We start from the raw sequence: 22500 nt of genomic DNA, 5'->3' as shown, positions 1-22500 counted from the left end.
CATGGCCCATGGTGAAAGGGATATGCAGGGTATCATGGATCTGTTTTCGGGGGGCCTTTGCGTCTTTTGGACTTACTATTAGTCTTAAGAAGACTAAGGTCATGTTCACACCTCCACCTGATAGTTTGTATGTGGAACCAAATATTTTTGTCAACAACCAGAGACTTACTGTTGTTGACACATTTGTGTATTTGGGTAGTACTCTCGCTAGAGATGGAACCCTGGATGCTGAGGTCAACTATAGGATACAACGTGCCACTAAGGCTTTTGGTTGCTTAGAGAAGCGAGTATGGTCTGATCGGGGTATAACTATTCATACAAAGATCAGTGTCTATCAATCTTGTATTTTATCATCCCTGCTTTACGCTTCTGAGGCCTGGACAACTTATGGTAGACACATAAAAGTCATGGAGAGAGTGCACCAGAAATTCCTGAGACACATTCTGAGCATCAGGTGGAGCACTTTTATACCTGATATGAATGTTCTCATACGGGCTGACATACCTTGTATCGAGAAGTTGATTATATGCAACCAGATGAGGTGGGCTGGACATCTGACAAGGATGGATGACGATAGATTGCCTGTTCTATGGTGAAATTACACAAGGAAAACGTCCACAACATAAACTGAGGAAACGCTAACCCAATCTCAGTTTAAGTGTGACCTTTGCAACAGACTGTGTAAGAGCAGAGATGATCTGAAGAGCCACCTTCGTTCGCACAGAAAATAGGAATTGATGCATCTTGATCACATCTCCACATGTATATATGTGTGTGTGTATAAGTGTATATATGTGTATATAATTTAAAAAAAAAGGGAAAAAAAAGATATTTCAAAATGAAAATGATTGTGTAATCAACAATAAAGCAAGAGAAAAATGGTCTTTATCTGTCAAGAAGTGACAATGACCATATATATATGTATATATATATATATGTATATATATACATATATATATATATATATATATGTATGTGTATATGTATGTATATATATATGTATATATGTGTATATATGTATGTATATATGTGTATATATGTATGTATATATATATATGTATATATATGTATGTATGTATATGTATATATATATGTATGTGTATATGTATATATGTATGTATATATATATAATGTATATATGTATATGTATATGTATATATGTATGTATATATAATGTATATATGTATATGTATAAATATATATATGTATGTATATGTATAAATATATATATATATGTATGTATATGTATATATATATATATATATATATATATATATATATATATATATATATATATATATATATATGCATTAGGGCAGGTCGATTTTTGAACCCCGGTGAGGCAATGGTGATGATAGTTGGGGTTTTACATAGAAAAGACCTACACAAAATATTTTTCTCAAAACCGTTATCTTTGCTTGAGGAAATGACTAAAAGTTGAAAAATTGAAGTGATTAAAAGTTTTTCGGTTAATCGTTAAGAACGTCCCGTCATCCAAACAATCCGTACTGTTAAGAAAATGGAATCATTATTTAGAATATATTTTAAACTACATTTTTAAATAAAATGAGTGAGGATAATTAATTTATAAAATAAATATTAAAGGCAAAATTATGTTTTTTAGATAATAACGACAAAAGTTCGCTTTTTCATTTCAGGAACTTTTTGGGGGTGGAAACATTTAAGATTTCACCGTCGCAAAACAAGCTCATTATTGATATTGAAAATTAACATTTGTTTATTATTTAATTTGAAGACATTACGATTTAGGCTTAATTATTTCGAAAGGAAAACGAAAAAGACGTTTAAAATATATATTATTATATTTCAAGTAGCTGCAGTGAATTTGAACATATTTGTTTTATCTTTTTTGATTTGTTTTTCTATTAGGTTGGTGCAAAAATAATTGCATTTTTTGGACGTTTAAACGAACGTCAAAACCATTATTTTTGCACCAACCTAATATTTCACATCAAATTCTATTTGAAATTTTTATTAAAACATGGTAATACTCCAGTTTTATATTAAAGCAACAAAAAAAAAAATAGCCCATACAATTTTATTCTACACATTCTTTACAAAACATAACCACGTAAATTTTCAAGTTTTTCTACTTAATAAAAAATACTTTGCAGAAAATTAGTGTCAACTTTTAATTTCTTTTATTTTTAGGGAGTAATTGTTTTTAAGCAGTGTTTTTCTTCTAAAATTATAGTTTTAAAATCAGATAACCTACAAAGATTAATACGAGTAAATAAGGAAACTCCTTTAAAGGTTTTTCGTTATTTGTGCATCTATGTTATTATGCTAAAATAACTTTGTTATTTAGAAAGCTATTCTTAATATGGGAAGGAGGTTGCACTGTAACTATTCTGTACTTTCACCTAAAAATTTAATAAACAGAAATTTCATAAAATTGAATTTAACTTGAAAATACTATTAAAAATAGCATAGTAACATAGATGCACAAGCACTGGTTATGGCACAGCTACATCAAGAATGAATCTCTTTATGTTATCGAATGAGGAGCTAAAATCTGCTAAAAATGTCTAAACTAAACACTACTATGCCTCTGATTTGGTTTGGTCTCTCTTCAATAAATCTAATTCAACTCTACAAAGTTTTTCATTATTTCTTATAACTAGCACTTATTTTTTTATGTATGAAACTGGAAGATAGCCTAATACAGTTTCCTTCAGTTATAATCTATTTATTTATTTTACCTGTCAGATTATCCCCACTTAAAAAATAATGAGATTTCTAAGTTAATTGTCAAAGAAATAATTAGTATTCGGCAAGCAGTCAATCCACAATTACCCTTGTTAAGGTAACATTATATAGGACAGAAAGTCAATATATTTTGCTATAAGAGGGCCAAACAGATTGACAGGAAATCTCTTGCAGCAATCAAAGTGAAAAGAATGAAGGAACAGCTAGACAGACTGTTTGATATATCTTCTTGTAGCTGTAAACTTTCTATCTTGAGAAGTCATGACTTTGCAGTAAAGTGCAAGACTGAAAATCGTCAAACAAGGCACATAGTCTGCACTTGTCCTTCTAACAAGGAGGTAAAATTAATTCTATAGATTCACCTGCAATTATGTTCCTTTTTTGTGGAAAATGAAATAATATATTGGTATTTATTATGTAATCTAGCTCTATTATTAAACATGCAAATTTTCCAATTTTCAGGTTCCACTAGAAGAACTGCCATTTACAGCAATTTTTGAATTGATAGAACAACAAAAAGCCTAACAACATTTAATGGTCCTTTGGGGAAACTTTGTATAATATAATTATCAAGATTTGCCTCAAGTAGAATTCGAAAAAATTAGTGTCCCTCCCAATCATCATTATCTGACAGCAGAAGAAACAAATAATTTAAGTGTGAAGACCAGAGGCTACTTTTTGAGTATGCTGTTGGAATTTCTTGTGGAGAAGTTAACTTAGAAAATTGGGCCCTTGAATTAAGGAAGATGGCTAACATAAGCCACGAGGTTAATGTGTTTATAGACCAGAGGTGTCTATCCTTAAATACTATGATAAATTAAACATTTTGGTCAAATTTATCATCCAAGTGTATGCAGTTAATTGGTTTGAGATCCAAACCAACAATATTTTTTTTTAACCAACAACAGTATATTTTAATATCATTCAGAGAACAAAACATTTAACTGAAATCCAAATTACTGTTTTAAACAAAATATAGTGCTTTTGCACTACTTCCGGAAAATATAATATCGATGATAAACTCAGATGAATTAGATGTGAGAGAAGAGGGCATTCAAACGATTTTGTCCATTAGGTAAATAAATAATTATCCATTAAATTTTATTAGTTTTCTTAATTTACCCAAAAAATAGTTAGTTTTATTCATATTATATCACAAAAATATAAAAAAATAAGTGTTTTCAAATAATTTTTTTTTGTGTTGTTTTTTCTAGAAATAGTGAACAACTAAAAAAAAAAAAATGAAAAAGATTACTGCTATCAATTTTGCAGCCACACACTGGTCAAATTTGATTGATTTTTCTCCAAAAGTTGTATATGGGCAGGAAGCAAGACATAGACACATTATTACAAAGTCATTGTGCCAGCAAATTAGACCTTCATTTTCCTCAAAAGGAAATTATACAGAACAATTTAGTTCTATTATAAGTTTATATTATTGCATTTAATAAAAAATTAAAATACATGGTTCTGTAACTTGTATCAAGTTGTGATATTGTGTAATAGATCTCCACATATCTTTTTGAATTGTGGAATTTAAGAGACTAAGTTGCTAATTAGCTTTTTTTACAATTTTTGTTTAATTAATGCAGTAAAAGTTGAGATATTTTGCTAGTTGTGATTCATAATTAAAATTATAATTCATGTATTTATTTTTCTTTCAATGTATTTCATATAAATATATCAATTTTAATTTAATATTTTATATATATTTTATAAAAATAGTGAAATTTCAAAGTCAGTGTTGTGAAAAATGCTATGAAAATGAAGGATTTTTCAGCATTTTTCTACACGATTTGTAAAATTAAATGCTCAATTTTCTGTTCAAGATGGGAATCTAATTTTTGGTATATGTTCTTATCACATCAAATCCCAACTATCATCACCAGTGCCATGTTGATTTTCTAAAAAAAGTTGCAAATCGACCTGCCCTAATATGCACATGTATAAATATATATATATGTGTGTATATATATATATATATATATATATATATATATATATATATATATATATATATATATATATTTAGTAAAACTGGTAATTAGTAAAAACGTGGAGAGGGTGCTCAATACTATTGCAGAGCAAATATGTGTTTTATTTTTTTATTACCGTTTCATCTGTTTGGTTACATATGTTTCAGATGTTCGACCATGTTTACGATCCAACGGCCTCGTCAGACTTACAGAAATGGTTAATATTTGGAAAAAGTGTTTTAGAGGAAATACGAGAAAAAAAGGGGGGCTTAAGAGATAATAAGGGGGAGGGAGACGGGTATCGACAATATTTATGTTTTGAAGGTTAAAATGCATTAGATTGTAGTGTGTGTGGTGGGATTAGCAGATTCAGGTAGGCGTGGGTGGAGATATATAGATATAGGGAGGGGGAAAGAAGATGATAAAAAGGGGGGGCTAAGGAGAGGAGGGAGGAGGAATTTCAATTTTAGGTTTTTAAAGTTTGGCTGATTTTGGTTGTTTTGCCAGGTATATGAAATAGATGAGAGAGAGAGAGAGAGAGGGAGAGAGAGAGAAAGGGTTTGTGTACGTGTCATATGTGTTTGACAAGTAAAATTTAGAATGTTCATAGTCGCTATAAGTTGACTCGTTCATTTTAGTTGACAATGAGTTGTTTTTAGGTAGTAAAGGGTTAATACATACACCAACGCACGTGCAAATACTCAAACATACAGACACATACGTATGTACATTTCTACACATCCACATACAGACACGTACGCACATGCACATATAAATAAATCTATCCCTCTCTCTCTCATCTATTTCATATACCTGGCTAAACAAACAAAAACAGCCAAGACTTTAAAAACCTAAAATTGAAATTCCTCCCTCCATCCTCACCTTTTTTACCATCCTTTCTCCCCCTTCCTATATCCATACATCTCCACCCACGCCTACCTGAATCTGCTACTCCCCCCCCACATACACTACAATCTAATGTATTTAAACCTTCAAAACTTAAATATTGTCGATACCTGTCTCCCTCCCCCTTATTATCTCTTAATGCCCCCCCTCTTTTTTTTTTTCTCGTATTTCCTCTAAAACACTTCTTCCAAATATTAACAACCATTTCTGTAAGGTCTGACGAGGCTGTTGGATCGTAAACATGGTCCAACATCCGAAACATATGTAATCAAACAGATAAAATGGTAATAAAATTATGTAACATATATATATCCAAATAAAAAATGGGCGACTTTCTAAGAAAAACACCGGATCTCCGAGGCGGAGATGTTAACCTTGATATTGTTTAAAAAATCAACAATAAAAACTACGCAAACAAATAAACGATATCAACTAAACAGTAAATTGTCTATGGCATCATAGTGTAATGGGTTAGGGCACTGGGTTGAAATACATAAGGTCCGGAGTTCGAATTCTAACAACAGTCAAGCTACGCTGAAGAGGAGTAGGGCTCCGAAACACGCATGTCCGTAGATTACTGTTTTTAAAAATAATGAATAAATAAATAAAAAATACGTCCAAATAAAAAATGGGCGACTTTCTAAGAAAAACATCGGATCTCCAAGCTCCAAGGCAGAGACGTTAACTGTATATATATATATATATATATATATTGCTATTTTTATTGATAAAGACAATTCGAATGAGTGCAATTATCTATGGTGAAGCATTTTAACTAAATTCTGTCAGGAAGTCACTTGTGTTACACTATGTATCTTATCCTATATATATGGGGATATTTGTATATTATTTAATTTATAAAATAATTATTTACAGACATACATTTCCTTTATACATAGTGGGACCCATGTTCTAATGTTGCTTGCAAAAGTTGAGGAACCCTAGATTATTATTAATTTCAAGTCTTTCTGTCAAATATTGAAATTTGAAATCCTTAAATATGTTCAAATTAAATGTTTAAAATAATCTATTTTCTTGTCAGCTTCAAGAGCTTGGTCATGTCATCTGCAATACATGTAACATTGTTCCTGGTGGTATTGTTTGTTTTTTCCCATCATATGATTTTGAAGCTAAAGTCTTTGAATTCTGGACAAAATCCGGTGTCATCCAAAGAATATCTACAAGGAAAAAGGTAAGAACTTTCTCTTTTGTGCTGCATTGAACAATAAAACATTTTGTTTATTCCGATGAGAATGGTTAAACTTTTCACTTTCATTGGAGTTTGTTCATTGCAATAACTTGAAATAAATGATATAAAACAAGCATGTGGTGTTCACACGTGACTTTTATTAGCTGAAGTTTACAAGTCTGAATGATATGATGTCCATAAGAAAAAAACAAAAAAAGAGAGGGAACTCTAATCGCTCATATAACATCAAGCTAGCTTTAGAAACTCCAAACTGCCAATCATTAAAGGAGAAATAATTGACAACTATTGACTGCTAGAGCCATGTAGCTTTAGAAACTCCAAACAGCTAAACTATAAAAGGAAGATTATTCAATTAACACTGATGACTGATAATAGCAGTGTACTGTAATAGAAGATCAAATTCCAAAGATGAATTAATAACCGCCAACAAATGACATTGAAGTTTACAAAAGAATTAAAACAAGAGACAAACTTTATAAAGTGTGACATGCTACTTGGTAGATTTAACATATTGTTGGCTACTAAATATCCTTTGTTTAGACCACAACTCCTAAGTGAGTAGGAAAAACGAAATTGCATCAGTGTTGTAATCTGTTGATTCTTATCTTCCTATGCTAGGGTTTCTGATTGGGTCAATTAATTAGTGGTGCAACTTGTGTAAAGGGGACAACTTGGAGATGGGGTATAAATGACATAATTACTATTCAATATGAATTGCTTGGAAAGCTATGCACCCTATATAACCTAAATTATGGGTAAAATATCAATCTGTTTTAGTGAATAGTTTGAAATAATAGGTATTAGATTTCAATATGAAATAATCCAGAATTGATAAAGAATGTTAAACCAAATCAATATAACTGTGATCTATAATGACCACATGTATTTTGATTGGTTGCCCAGTCAATTGTTCTGTGCTAACATTGCATTGCAAAAGTACACAGAAATTTGTTGATTTCATTTGAGGCTAAATCTGACAACCTAAAAGCAAAAAAATATATTTTGAAATGAGACAAATTCTGCAATGTATTTATTATGTTTAAAAGATTGTAACTTACAAACAGAAAAAAATCACTGTTTATATAAGAAAAATATTTTTTTTTAAAAGTCAACTCCTGTTATACTTCATGTACAATAAATATAAACTTTTAAATTTGATGTTTGCCAGGTTTTTCGAGAGTCGAGAAAAGGTGCTGATTGTGATGCCGTTCTATCAAACTATACAGATTTTGTGAAGGTTAGTTGAAATAAACTTGATAACATGAACCAATCAATAGTGAATTATTGCCATTTGAATGCTCTTATCATCTACTAATAATAACAACGATCTGAGTTCCTTCTTTTTAACAAAATTCTGCGTTTTTGTAATTCAAAAAAGTGAATTTTTGCCTTGGCTTGATTTTATTTCTCTTTTTCTTTTTCTTTCTCCAACTTGTTTTACTTTATTTCTCCTCTCTTTGGAAATGTTAATGTTGCCATATTTCAAATGATTCATGATGGGGATGATGGAGAAGGTAGAGAACTTTTGTTTTATCAAAGAATGACTTTCTGTCTCCTTCCTTTCACATTCATGTGCACGTGGAGTCTTTCTCTGAATACATTTTTTCTTGCTTATTTCTTGGACCAATTATATTTTTGATGTTTTAAACTTTCATTTGAACATTATTTTTACACAAGTGGAAATCTGATTTTTTTAAATAAGAAAAATAAAAACGATTTCTGCTGAATTCCTAGAACTTTACCTCCTTATTTTTCATCAATATTTGACTAGATTTTATTTCTGAAGATTTGAGGCTAAGACTTTAAATGATTCATGATAGAGGTAGATGGAGTTAGATGAATTTCGTTTCCTCAAAGAATGATTTTCTACCCCTCCTACTTCCCACTTATTTTTGCCTTGCCCTCTCCACACGCACACATCCACACACACACACACACACACACACACACATTTTAAAATTTGTGGAATATCGATTAATTGATATCTAATACCTATTGTTAAATGTTCACAAAAATCAGAGGTATTTGGATCTTGCTGCTTTTGCATAAAACTAAATATAACCACATTGCGACCCTTTACTCCTAACAACTATGTTCCAAAATTTATAATGATTTGTTAATTCATTTAACAGTTAATCTTATACATATGAACCTATAAAGACATATGCATACCTCTCTCATATATATATATATATATATATATATATATATATATATATATATATATATATATATATATATATATATAACTACTTAATTTACTCACATAAAATTAATATATGAAAGTATAGATTTATGCATAAACTTAAAGTATTTATTTCAAAAGTGCTCAATACGTAGGTAGAGCTAGTTAGTAAGTTATAAAATATACATTTTATAACTTACTATATATATATATATATATATATATATATATATATATGTGTGTGATTCACACTGAGGAAGATCAAAGGATCGGTTGAAAATTATGTGCTTTTGAAGGAAACATTCTTGTTTTTTTTTCAAAAGACTTTTTGTATTCCTACATGTCAACACGCAGGAGATAAATACAGAAAAGATATAAACATCTATATATTTTTTGTATTGATTTTTTATTCATACATATTAATATATATATATATATATATATATATATGTTTTATTTTTTATTACCGTATCTTTCTGTTAAGTTACATTATTGTTTCAGCTACCCGGCCATTTTCTTTGGCCATCTGTAGCTTCCTCAGACTTTTACAGAAATGTTTGTTGTTATAGGATGAAAGAGTGAAAGAGTGAACAGGGGAGGAGTGCGAGAAGAGCGGGGGGGGGGAAGAGAGGAAGGGAACAAAGGGGAAAGGTGGGAGGGGGTGCTTGGTATATCGGTAATGTTCTAGTTTTGGAGTTTAAGGAACTTGTGGGGGAGGGTCTGGGAAGTTAATTTCTGGTGTGGCTGAGGGCATAGAGATACATGGAGGGGGAAGGGGAATATGTGGGGTAGGAGGAGGGGGTTTACTTTAAAATTTGAGTCTTAATGTTAAAGTTTTTGGCGTCTTGTTGGTGAGATGATTTCTTGATAAGTATGTTTTGACTTGTTAGGTGTTCGCTTAGGTTTGGAGGCCGGTTTATTATTTAGTTTTTTTTTTTGTTTTTTTTTTGTTAATTGTTTGGAGAGGGTTAGCTAGCGGCCACGTGCGCGAGCACACACATGCGCACGTACACACATATATACTTAAAGAAGCGTTCACATGTACACATACATCTCCACTCTGGCATGCAAATATATGCACATATGTGCGCATGCATGCATAGACACCTGCGTCGCTCCCGCTTACATCAAAATTTCCTTAAGGTGCTAAATTGGGTACATGTGCGCAAGCATGGATGCGCTCATACACAGATACATACACACATCGATGCCCCTACCCCCAAGGAGGCGTGTACAGGGCCCATGCATGCATATTGATTCAGGCATACCTGCATCCCCACGCATACATGCAAGGGCATGTGCACACAGATACCAATACTCATGAACACATATGTCGACATATATACACAGCTGCACGCTCTCACACACGTATGTGGACAGCAGGCAGATATACTCTCACATCCACACACGTATACATAGGTACATGTACATGTACATCGGTCCCCCATGTACACACGGACGCACACATGCGTCTACACACACACATATACATCCAGTTATACAGACAGTTATTGGTATAGACATATTCGTCTACATAGATTTAAAACTAAGTTCATTTGTGGGTACATAGGCGCAATACTTTCGTTCGATGTAGACATGATTATACATAGATATGATTATACATAGATATGAGCATAAACTCATTCTCAGGGTCAGATACATAATATTTTAATTTTCATTTGTGGGGTTTTTTATTTTGTTTTTTTTTGTTAGATGTGGGTGCACACGGGAGCGCCGGCGTACTCCACCGCATGCATATACATACCTACAGATGCACGTCCCTCCACGCATGCATGTACACAGATATACATGCATGCACGCATACACATATTCACACATGTATGCTCTCGTTATATACATCTGCAAAAGTACATACCCACACTTCCTCAGGCACCGATATGTACGCAAGCATATACATATGGGTATATAGCGTGACATGCCGTAAATGTGGGCACAGGTTTCATCCACATATACGTACATACGCATTAATAAACGCCCACGTACCCGGGATAGTGGTCCTAGGTAGCCATGTTTATAGATTTTGGGGAGGAGTTTGAGGTGGTTTATATGGGGGTTGAGTGCTGTAGTTATTATTCTAAGTTGGGGTATTTTTTTTTTTTTAGGGTATTATCGATCAGTTTAGGCGGAAGGCTATATTGGGGTGTCATACTATAAGGTATGCGTCTATGTACCTGAGGCATCGGTTAGTTGTACATTTCCATGCGTACTTGCCTGTGTAGGTGTAAATCCACATAGTTTTATGGAAACAATTTCGTGGAGGTTGCATGTAGGGGGTGTTGGGGTTGGGCAGGAGGTTGGCTGGGGGGAGGGGAGTTGATGGCGATTATAGGGTGGTTATGTGGGATGAGTTGGTGGCGATTATAGGGTGGTTATGTGGTGATGAGTTGGTGGTGATTGGGGGTATGTGCTATTTTGTTGGATTTAGGGGGGATTCTAAGGGGGAGGGGGTAAGATGGTGTGGGAGGAAATGGGGGGAATTGGTTTAGGGGGTTTGGTTTAGTGTATGTCATGGTAGTTGTGGTGGGTGGTTGTGTGTGTATGTATCTGTGTATGGGCGCATCCATGTTTGCGCACACATACCCAATTTTAGCACCTTAAGGAAATTTTGATGTAAGCGGGTGCCTATGCATGCATGCGCACATATGTGCATATATTTGCATGCCAGGGTGGAGATGTATGTGTACATATGAACGCTTCTTTAAGTATATATGTGTGTACGTGCGCATGTGTGTGCTCGCGCGCGTGGCCGCTAGCTAACCCTCTCCAAACAATTAATAAAAAAAAAACTAAATAAATAAACCGAATCATAGCAACCCCCCCCACCTCCGAACCTAAGCGAACACCCAACAGGTCAAGCATACTTATCAAGAAATCATCTCACCAACAAGACGCCAAAAACTTTAACATTAAGACTCGAATATATATATATATACATTATATATATATATATATATATATATATATATATAATGTATATATAAATGTGTATATATATATATATATATATTTATAATGTATATGTATATAATGTATATATAAATGTGTGTGTATATATATATATATATATATATATATATATATATATATATATATATATACATACATACAGTCCTGATCAAAATCATAAGACCACTTAAGAAAGTAAGCGTTTACGCATAATATCGAATTTTTAATCAAACAAATGGTTGAAACTATTGCTAAAAGGGAAAATATGATGGAAAAAAATGAAATCTGCTTCATTCGAAACCTTAACCCTGATCTAATAATTATTTTTTAAAAAACAAACATTTTCAGCTGGTCAAAATGATAAAACTACTTTAATAAAATCGGCTAGTTTTGAAAAAATGAATACAAAAAGCTTTCTATGTTACTAAAAGCAACTTGTTAGTGGATAAAAACATCTTACTAAATTATAAATGGCAAAAGGGAAACCATTATCAGAGTTTGAGAGAGGAAGGATCTTTGAGCTTAATAGGGGTGGACTCTCCCATAGATCCATTGCAAACGAAATGAATCGTAGCAAAACGGTCATCACAAAGTTTTTAAAAAATCCAGATCAATATGGGCACAAAAAGAGTCCACATCGACCAAAAAAAATAACCTCATCACTGGATCACCGTATCAGAAGAAGTTTAAAAAAAAACTCCAGTATGAGCTCAAGTCGATTGAAAAGCCAAACAGCAGCAGAATGTAGTCCTGAAACCATCAGAAGGCATCTGAAAATGAAGGGTTTCAATCATTTAAAGTGACTGCAGAAACCACGTCTTCTTGAACAGCACAAAACTAACCGACTTAAATATGCCACCAAATACCAGACTTGGGATGAAGAGATGTGGGAAAATGTAATTTTCTCCAATGAGAAAAAGTTTAATCTAGATGGTCCAGATGGATTTCAACACTATTGGCATGATAAAACTTTGCCCAAAGAGACTTTTTCAACTCAGCATAGTGGAGGAGGGTCTTTAATCATCTGGGGTGCTTTCTCGTCAGCTGGGACCCTAAGTTGCAAGTAGTGAAAGGCCGGCAAACATCATTGAAGTACATTTCAATGCTTGAAAATGCTTCTATCAGAATTGAAGGTCCGCGTCTGTGTGAAAGAAATTGGATTTTCCAGCAAGACAACGCTGCAATACACACTTCTCGACAAGCACGAGAATACTTTTCTTTTTTTTTTTCTTTTTTTTTTTACATAGGCATCATCACATTATCAACGCCAAGAGGCCATTCAAGGATAAGGGTTAAAGAGTGTACAGTAGAAATTGGACAATATAGTAATCATTAGTAATGAAAATTTGGTAAATTTGATAACTTATATGGAACGGCTCATCAAGAACTTATTTACGTTAGACTTGAAGACAACCATATTGTAGTCAGCAGGAAAACGGAAGACAATTCCACAGACGTGCAGTTCTAAGAAAGAAGCTTTGTTCATGGAATCTACGTTTAGGTTTAGGTACAGATAAAGAGTGGGGGGAATTATTGATAGTGTTTACAGCTAGACGAGTGTTTCTTGTGAAAGTTTGGCAGGGGGGGGCGACCATAGATTGAAGCTCAGACGAACACTTTCCATGAAAATAACGATACATCAGAGACAAACTCGCAACATCTCTTCTGTGAGATAGAGGTTGCAAGGAAGAGAAAAGGACATCTCCTACGAGGCTACGAAGTTTATTTTGAACTCTATCAAGGCAGGCCAAGTCCTTTCTAGCAGCTCCTGCCCATATGTGGCAACAGTATTCCATCCTTGGACGTACTTGGCTCTTATATAGATAGAGAATAGCATCAGCAGTGAGATATCTACCGGATCGATAGAAAGATCCCACCATTTTTCCAGCGGCCTTGGCAACAGACTTGATGTACGTGTTCCATTTAAGATCAGGAGTAATGGTCAAGCCAAGAAGCTTGTCAAAACTTGAGGCCTCCTGAAGACGAGAGCCATTCATTTCAATTGATACCAGATGTGGATCAGAATGTTGATGATGTAAAGAGAGAAGATTGGTTTTAGATGCATTAAAAGTAACCAGCCACTCCTTTCCCCATTGTACTACGTGCTCAAGATCAGAGGAGAGAGAATTGGAGAGAACTTGGTCGTTTACTGTCTTAGATGTGCTACCATAAATGATAGTGTCATCAGCATAGATGTCTACAAATGATGTAAGGATGTGATTTGGAAGATCATTAATGTAGATCAGGAAAAGAGTTGGGCCCAGGATGGACCCCTGAGGGACGCTGGCATTAATACTGTGAGCTTCTGATTTTTGCCCCTCAACTACTACTCTTATGAACCTATCAGAAAGAAATGATTTAATAATTGAGAAGACATTTCCAGCAATACCATAGCTAGAGATCTTATGAAGTAAACCTTTATGCCATACCCTATCAAAGGCCTTAGATATGTCAAGAGCAATTGCCCTAGAAAGGTTGCCTCCATCGAGAGATTTGCTAATCCTATGAGATATAACTGTAAGCACATCTGCTGTAGATCTAGCAGAACGGAAACCATATTGAGTGTCACTAAGAAGGTTATTTTTGTTGAGATGGTTGATTACTTCTGTATTTAACACAGATTCCAGCAACTTACTCATGACGCACAGGAGACTTATTGGCCTGTACTGAGAGGGGGATGAGCGATCACCTGAATTCTTAAATACAGGGCATACTGATGAAATTTTCCAGGGAGATGGGAAACTATTCTCCTTAAGACAACTTTTAAACAGTTTTGTAAGTATGGGCGCTAGTTCAGGTTGAAGATTTTTGAGTACTATAATTGGAATACCGACAGGGCCAGTTGCTTTACTGGAATCAAGGTTTTTGATTAGCTTGGCAACATCACGTACAGATATACTTATATCACATAGCGTGTTTTCTGATACAGGAGGAAATATTGGGGGTTGGCGGCCTTGATCACAAAGGGTAGAATTAGCTGCAAAGTTCTTGACAAAGAATTTGGCTTTGTCTGATGCTGACGAGATTACCTCAGGTCCATTGATAATAGTTGGGATGGAGCACACACTTCTGTTCAGGATTCTGTTTGCTATTTGCCAAAACTGGTGGGAACCAAGCCGCTGCTCAGCTAATTTGGACTTAACAGATTGAGCATACAACTCTCTTGCATTCTTTATTACTTTCTTACAATGGTTGCTGGCAGTCCTGAAAGCGGCTTTAGTTTTCATACATCTATTACGTTGGAAACAGTGGAAAAAGTGATTTCTGTGCGCAATGGCAGCAGCACATTCTGGAGAGAACCATGGCTGGCTGTTAGGTTTTTGCTGAAACTTTTTTGAGTGTATGAAACGGTCAATACCTACAATTAACCATTCCGTCAGGTCTAATACTATAGAGGACACATCCTTTTTAAACATAGAATGCAGAGGTAGATCAGATATAAATGTACGGAAGCTATCCCAGTCAGCCTTAGTGTATCGATATACTGTACGATGGAGAGGTATGTCTGGGGACTTATTACATTTCATTTTTATCTTAATTGATACAACAGAGTGGTCGGAAGATCCAAGAGGCGACAGAACAGAAACTGAACATAGTTCAGGGCAAGTTGTGAGAAAAAGGTCTAGTAGGCTCGCATACTGGCCGTCATTGTCGGGCACACGGGTGGGTTCCTGAACAATCTGAGTGAGGTCATAGTCAATGGAGAAATCATGACAGAACCTCCCCTCATCATCGGTCTTGTTAGAGTGGGTCAACCATTCGACGTTGTGAACATTGAAGTCACCACATACGTGAATGTTAGCTGAAGGATAAGCAGATAGGACTTGGTCAATTTTCTCAGATATGCTTTGAAAGATAGTAACTCCGCTGTTATGGGGGCGATAGAGAGTAAATATAAATGCCGTAGTGTGAGCTAAAGCAACCCGGAAGCACATATAGGGTAAGTTAGGATCTTCCCTGGAGATGTCCCTACCACATGAAAAGTTATCCCTAATATAGGCACATATTACATGCCCATGCGATCTTGGGGGTCAGATTTAGAAGTTAAGTTAGAGTATCCTTTAATTGTGAACTCTTCTAGGGAAATAGCCTGTCCAATGCCAGTTTTACTTAAAAATAAAAGGTCTACGTTGGAAGTTGGAGAACCGGGGTCTACGTTGGAAGTTGGAGAACCGGGTTTAATCGTGTATTTTTTCTTGAAACTTGTCATGATGAATTTTTGGAATTTGTGGACTAGGTCGTCAGATTTACTTAGAGCAGGACAGAGAGGGGAAACTAAGAGAGAAAAAGAAACGAAGAATTTTTTTTATTTGTTTTTATTTGTAGCTAATGATAAGGTAAAGCCGTAACAATTACCCACTAGTATGGCATCGAGAGGCCCCACCAGAAGCTACTGCATGGTCCAGAATCCATTCACCAAATGGAAATACAGCAGCATCAGTACTTTGCACTTGCTGATAGGACAGCCTTCTTAGTGGTTAATCCAAGGTTCGGGTCCCTGACTATCAGGCGGATAACGTCAGCCCAGACAAAACGTTTACCTCCAGCACCCTTATTAGTGACATAGCTACAAGGATAGACATAGAAACAGAAAATTTCCGCCATCTCTGCCAACTGTTCGCGCAAAATACTGCCAACCTAGAAAACAGCTTTTTCTTCTCCCTTTGTCAGAAAAATCACTCATTAAAAAATGAGGACTGAGGGACAAATAAGAATAAGTGAGAGTAACAAATAATATAGAATTGTTAGATCATCCAGCATGTTCTCTGGACCTCAATCCCATTGAAAATCTTTGGGGATGGATGGCAAATGAAGTGTTCAAGGATGGAACCCAATATGATTCGATAAAGGAACTTTCTGATTTAGTTTTTAATAAATGGTATAAAATTTCTTCGCAACTGATAAAAAAACTTAGTCGCAAGCATGCTGAAGAGAATTTTTTAAGTAATTCGTAATAATGGAGACTATACTAAATACTGAGACCCTTTTTAGTAATTTATAATTGCCTTTTGTTAGATAAATTATCAGTGGTCTTATCATTTTGACCAGGTGAAAATGTTTGTTTTTTAAAAAAAATAATTATTAGATCAGGGTTAAGGTTTCGAATGAAGCAGATTTCATTTTTTTTCCATCATATTTTCCCTTTTGGCAATGGTTTCAACCATTTGTTTGATTAAAAATTCGATAAAATGCGTAAACGCTTACTTTCTTAAGTTGCCTTAGGATTTTGACCAGGACTGTATATCTATATATGTAAAAATGTAACTCTTGGTTCGTTCGTAATTAATAGTCTAAATAACTAAATAAATGATTGCTCTGACATTTTCGTATAATATGTTTACTGTACCCATGCATGTTTTTATATATCTCTTTTTAATTATAACATTATACTTAATTTTTCTATAATAAATAGGTGGTTTTCTTTGTACTGATAGGCCATTTTTTTTATTTATGGACAATTATTTATCACCGCTTGCCGTCACAGGACCAGTGTTTCCAATTTAGCGATTTTCCCGCTTGATCTTGAGATTTCGTTTGCAATCTAGCAAGGAATTCTAGAAAATCTGGAGATATTTTGCACCCACACACCTGCAATTTTAGATTACAAAATAAAGAAAAGCGCTTGAAAATACTTTAAAACATAAAATAAACTCATTCATGAAAGTAAAAAAAGTAGCATTTATTGCCTTTGGTAACAATTATTTATTTGTTTTGTTTTTCCCCCTTTTTTTTTTTCGGTTAACCATTCTGAAATAATGCTATAAAATTGATTTTTCCAAGTACATTTGGGGGGGGGGCATTCCAACCTCCATAGTTTAGTTTAAAATACGATCTAAGCAACTCCCTTAGTAAAAATTCTAAAAAGCAAGAAACAACAGCAAAAATAAAACTTTTACCAAACACAGTAGAATTTAATTATCTACCAACCTAAATACTTTTAACATGCTAAAAGTTTTTTTGTTTTTTTTATTTTTCTAATTTCCAAAGATGTTGTTTAAAGTGGATTTTACACACTGAATAAAAAAAAAATAATAAACAAATGTCCGCTTATCGCTTAAGGAGTAAGGAGGCTTAATTTCTCAAAAGTTGTAAACAAATGACTAGGTGTATCAGAATTTTTGTATGAATTTTTGAAATTAAGCTAAAACTGTGTAACATCATCTTTGTATAGATACTTCCTCGGACATTTGTCTATAAAAATTGTCCGTGGCGATGGAAAAGTGTCACATGTGTAGCCCTGAAATGTTGGAAGCATGTAATAATTGATCTGCCATCATTCTATATATGCATATGTGTGTGTATGTATGTATGTTAATATATGTACTAGTGTATGTATGTATATATGTATGTGTGTATATATATCTTTATTTATTTATTTTTTGTGTATATATGTTTATGTGTGTTTGTATGTATATACGTATATATATTTGTGTGTATGTATGTATAGGTATATGTATATATGCATATATATGTATGCGTATAGGCGCATATATATGTATGTGTAGGTATATGTAGGTAACTTTATGTGCATGTATGTATATGTGCATACATGTGTACCTATATGTATGTGAATATGTATGTATATGTGTGTATGTATTTGTATATAATTGTATATATGTGTATGCATCTGTATGTATATGTGTGTGCATATGTTTGTATGTATGTGTTATATGTATTGTGTATGTATGTATGTATGTGTGCATGTGTATGTTTATGGGTATGTATGTGTATGTATGTATATATATATATATATATATATATATATATATATATATATATATATATATATATATATACAGTGATGATCATATTTATTGGCACGGTAAAATAAAAGTTAAATTTTGTCTAATAAATTCTAAAAAAGGGATTAAATTAAAGAAAATAACATAGTATATTATGTATTTTTAACTGGCCTTTCCGATGCAGCAATCGGATTTTAGAAAAAATAAATAACAAAGGAACAACAAACATAATTGCAAAAAACCCTTGTTCAAAATTATTGGCACGATTTATTTAATAATCAATTGTATAGCTTTTGGCCTTGATTACCTTCCTCAGTCGCTTTTCATAGTTTACAACCAAGTTGTTGCACTCTTCAGTAGTAATTTTAGCCCACTCTTCCTGACAATAATCCTCCAATTGAATAAGATTCTTAGGCTTCCTTTGCATTACCCTCAATTTTAATGTTCTCCATAAATTTTCAATTGGATTAAGGTCTGGGCTTTGTGATGGTCACTCCAAAGCATTAATATGATTGTCCTCAAGCCATTTCTTAGTCAGTTTAGCCGAATGCTTTGGGTCATTATCTTGCATGAACCACCAACGACGACCAAGTGAGAGCTCTTTAGCAGAGTCTTTCAGGTTTTCATCCAATATTTTAACATAATCTTTCTTTTTTTATGCTACCTGTGACCTTAACAAGTCGCCCTGGTCCAGAGGCAGCAAAGGATCCCCAAAACATCAAACTGCCTCCACCGTGCTTCACTGTGGGTATGGTGTTCTTAGGCAGGAAAGCTTCGCCAGATTTTCTGTAAATATAAGACACTTTATTATGGCCAAATAACTCTATTTTCGTTTCGTCAGTCCATAGAACACGTTTCCAGAATGCAACATCTTTATCAATATGACGTTTTGCAAAGGCTAGCCTTGCTTTCAGGTGCATAGGCTTCAATAAGGGAGTCTTTCTCGGACGACATGCTTTTAAACCAGCTCTCTTCAAAACTCTACCAACTGTATGTCGAGATACATTCACTCCAGAGGTGCTCTGTTCATCAACAATCTCCCCAACAGAGATCCTTGGGTTTTGTTTTACTTGTCGAACAATTTTCCGTTCATCTCTTGGGGAAAGAATCCTTTTTCTCCCTCTACCCTCTAAACTCATAACGTGGCCTTGCGATTTGAACTTGTTTATTATGGCTCTAACAGTGGATTTGGGAAGGTTTAGCTTCTTTGAAATCTTATCATAGCCCTCCCCATTGGTATGGCATGCTACAACAAGCTTCCTGACGTCTTCGCTGTGTTCCTTAGTTTTAACCATGGCGATTGAAAATTATAATTTAGTCACTTATAATAGTTTAAATAAATCGCTATCTAAAAATTATCTGAAAAAAATTATTCACTGAATTAGCGTTAAACAAGCATAATATGGCTATAAAAAAGTTCAGAAAGCACGTGAACCGGAAATTGATTGATATTATACTGATATTAAAAGAAAAACAAAGCCGTGCCAATAATTTTGAACAAGGGTTTTTTGCAATTATGTTTGTTGTTCCTTTGTTATTTATTTTTTCTAAAATCCGATTGCTGCATTGGAAAGGCCAGTTAAAAATACATAATATACTTTGTTATTTTCTTTAATTTAATCCCTTTTTTAGAATTTATTAGACAAAATTTAACTTTTATTTTACCGTGCCAATAAATATGATCATCACTGTATATATATATATATATATATATATATATATATATGTGTGTGTATGCCAAGGACCGTCTTCAATGTCATGTCTGCTTGAGCGTGTGAATTCGCGGGCAGGACTAAAAAAACAAAGATTATCTTCGGTCTCATGGACTTTCAGTGACTGAGGGAGTGGCACTCGTCTGACAAGACATTGCAATCATCATATGTGTGTGTGTGTGTATATATATATGTATATATGTATATCTATATATATATGTATATGTATATATATGTATATATACATATGTATATATATGTATATGTACATATGTATATATATATGTATATTTATATGTTTTTATATGTGTATATATATGTATATATATGTATATTTATATGTTTTTATATGTGTATATATATGTATATATATATGCACATATATATGTATATATATATATATACTCGTATATATATATGCATATATATATTCATGTATATATATGTCTATATATTCATGTATATATATATATGTATATATATATGTATATATGTATATATATATGTGCATATATAACTGAATATATGTATGTATATATAACTGAAACTTTTAAATTAAATAAAATGAAATGACAGCTCAAGCAAAAGTTACGTTTAAACCAGGACCAAACACAAAGAAAACCAACCTTCCTCCTCCCTTGAGGCTTGCATTTACGAATATCCGCGGGCTTAGAACTAACTTAGATGATGTTGAGTCATTTCTCCTTGTAAACACCCCAAATATCTTAGCATTAAATGAAACTAACCTTCACTCCTCCATTCCCTCTAACCACTTTAACATGCCTGGTTATCTCCCACTCTACCGTAAGGACTTGGACAGACATATGCATGGGCTTGGAGTCTATATTCGGAACACCCTCCCCCTGAATAGAGAAATAAAACTAGAATCAAACGACCAGGCCTTTATGTGCTTCAGACTAAATATGCAACACAATATTAGCTACTTGTATTTTCTCTACCACTCTCCCTCAACCCAAGACTGTACCCTAATAAACAAAGTCTCAGACAGCATAGATATATAGCACTATCCCGCGATACTAGCGCACAAGTACATGTATTTGGTGACTTGAATGTCCACCACAGTAATTAGCTAGGATTCTCTAATCACACAGACATAGCTGGTAGCACAACACATAGCTTCTCTATATCCCATTCCCTATCCCAGATGGTTACATTTCCGACACGTTTCCCAGACCAGCAAGATCAACATGCCTCACTTCTAGATCTCTTCCTGACAACGGTTCCCAATAATTGTACAACAAATGCCCACAGCCCACTCGGGAATGCCGACCACGCTGTGATAATGGTAGAAATCAGCCTAAATTCTCGCCCTAAAACTGAAGACCCACTACTCAAAACAATGAGGTATTACAAAAAGGCTGATTGGGAAGCCATCAGAGAACTCATCAGGGATGCCCCATGGCAAAATATCTTTACTCTTCCAGCGGAACAATGTGCAAATGAGACCACTGAATGGTTCAAAACTACAATTGAAGCACATGTTCCCGCATGGAAATTCTATAGCAAGCCCTACTCTCCCCAATGGTTTACTTCTGCTTGTGCAGCTGCCATTTGTCAAAGACAGCATGCGTTCCGCAGATTCAACCAACATAAGTCCATCTCAAATAAACAGAAGTATATAGACGCTAGAAATAATTGTAAGAGAGTGATAGAGACAGCTAAGACAGATTACTCTGAAGCCACCAGAAAACGCATCGAAGCACAGAAATTAGGAACCCGGGATTTTTGGAAAATCTACAACAGCGTAGTAAATAATGGGCAGTCAATTATTCCCCCACTATCAAATAATCATGAGGTTGCTTGCACGGCAACTGACAAGGCTAATCTGCTTGCCAGTCGGTTTGCCTCAAACTCCATACTGGACCCGGTACACCACTCCCTACCTGATTTTCCTTTGCGAACAGACGCCACACTAGACGATTTGAAAATCACCCCTTCTCAGGTACATGCTATTATAAGAAACCTAGACACCTCAAAAGCATCTGGGCTGTGCTATTAAAAAAATGCTCTGCCGAGGTTGCTCCAGTTCTCTCCAAACTTTACAATAAAT

At 34.1% G+C, this 22500-nt stretch overlaps 1 protein-coding gene across 3 annotated transcripts in view; it reads left to right on the top strand.

The window, feature by feature from the left end:
* Window positions 1–22500, top strand: part of LOC145259149 (ATP-dependent DNA helicase DDX11-like) — a 310336-nt gene that overhangs the window by 222388 nt on the left and 65448 nt on the right. For all 3 annotated transcript variants that reach the window (XM_080116856.1, XM_080116857.1, XM_080116858.1), the window contains 2 exons: window positions 6655–6804; window positions 7991–8059. In XM_080116856.1, coding sequence (XP_079972982.1) covers window positions 6655–6804; window positions 7991–8059 — 219 coding nt within the window. The remainder of the gene's footprint in view (window positions 1–6654; window positions 6805–7990; window positions 8060–22500) is intronic.

Source organism: Euprymna scolopes, chromosome 34 (assembly GCF_053919585.1).
Source record: "Euprymna scolopes isolate OS-2025 chromosome 34, ASM5391958v1, whole genome shotgun sequence".
NCBI lineage: Eukaryota > Metazoa > Mollusca > Cephalopoda > Sepiida > Sepiolidae > Euprymna > Euprymna scolopes.
This window is presented reverse-complemented; position numbering and strand designations above follow the sequence as displayed.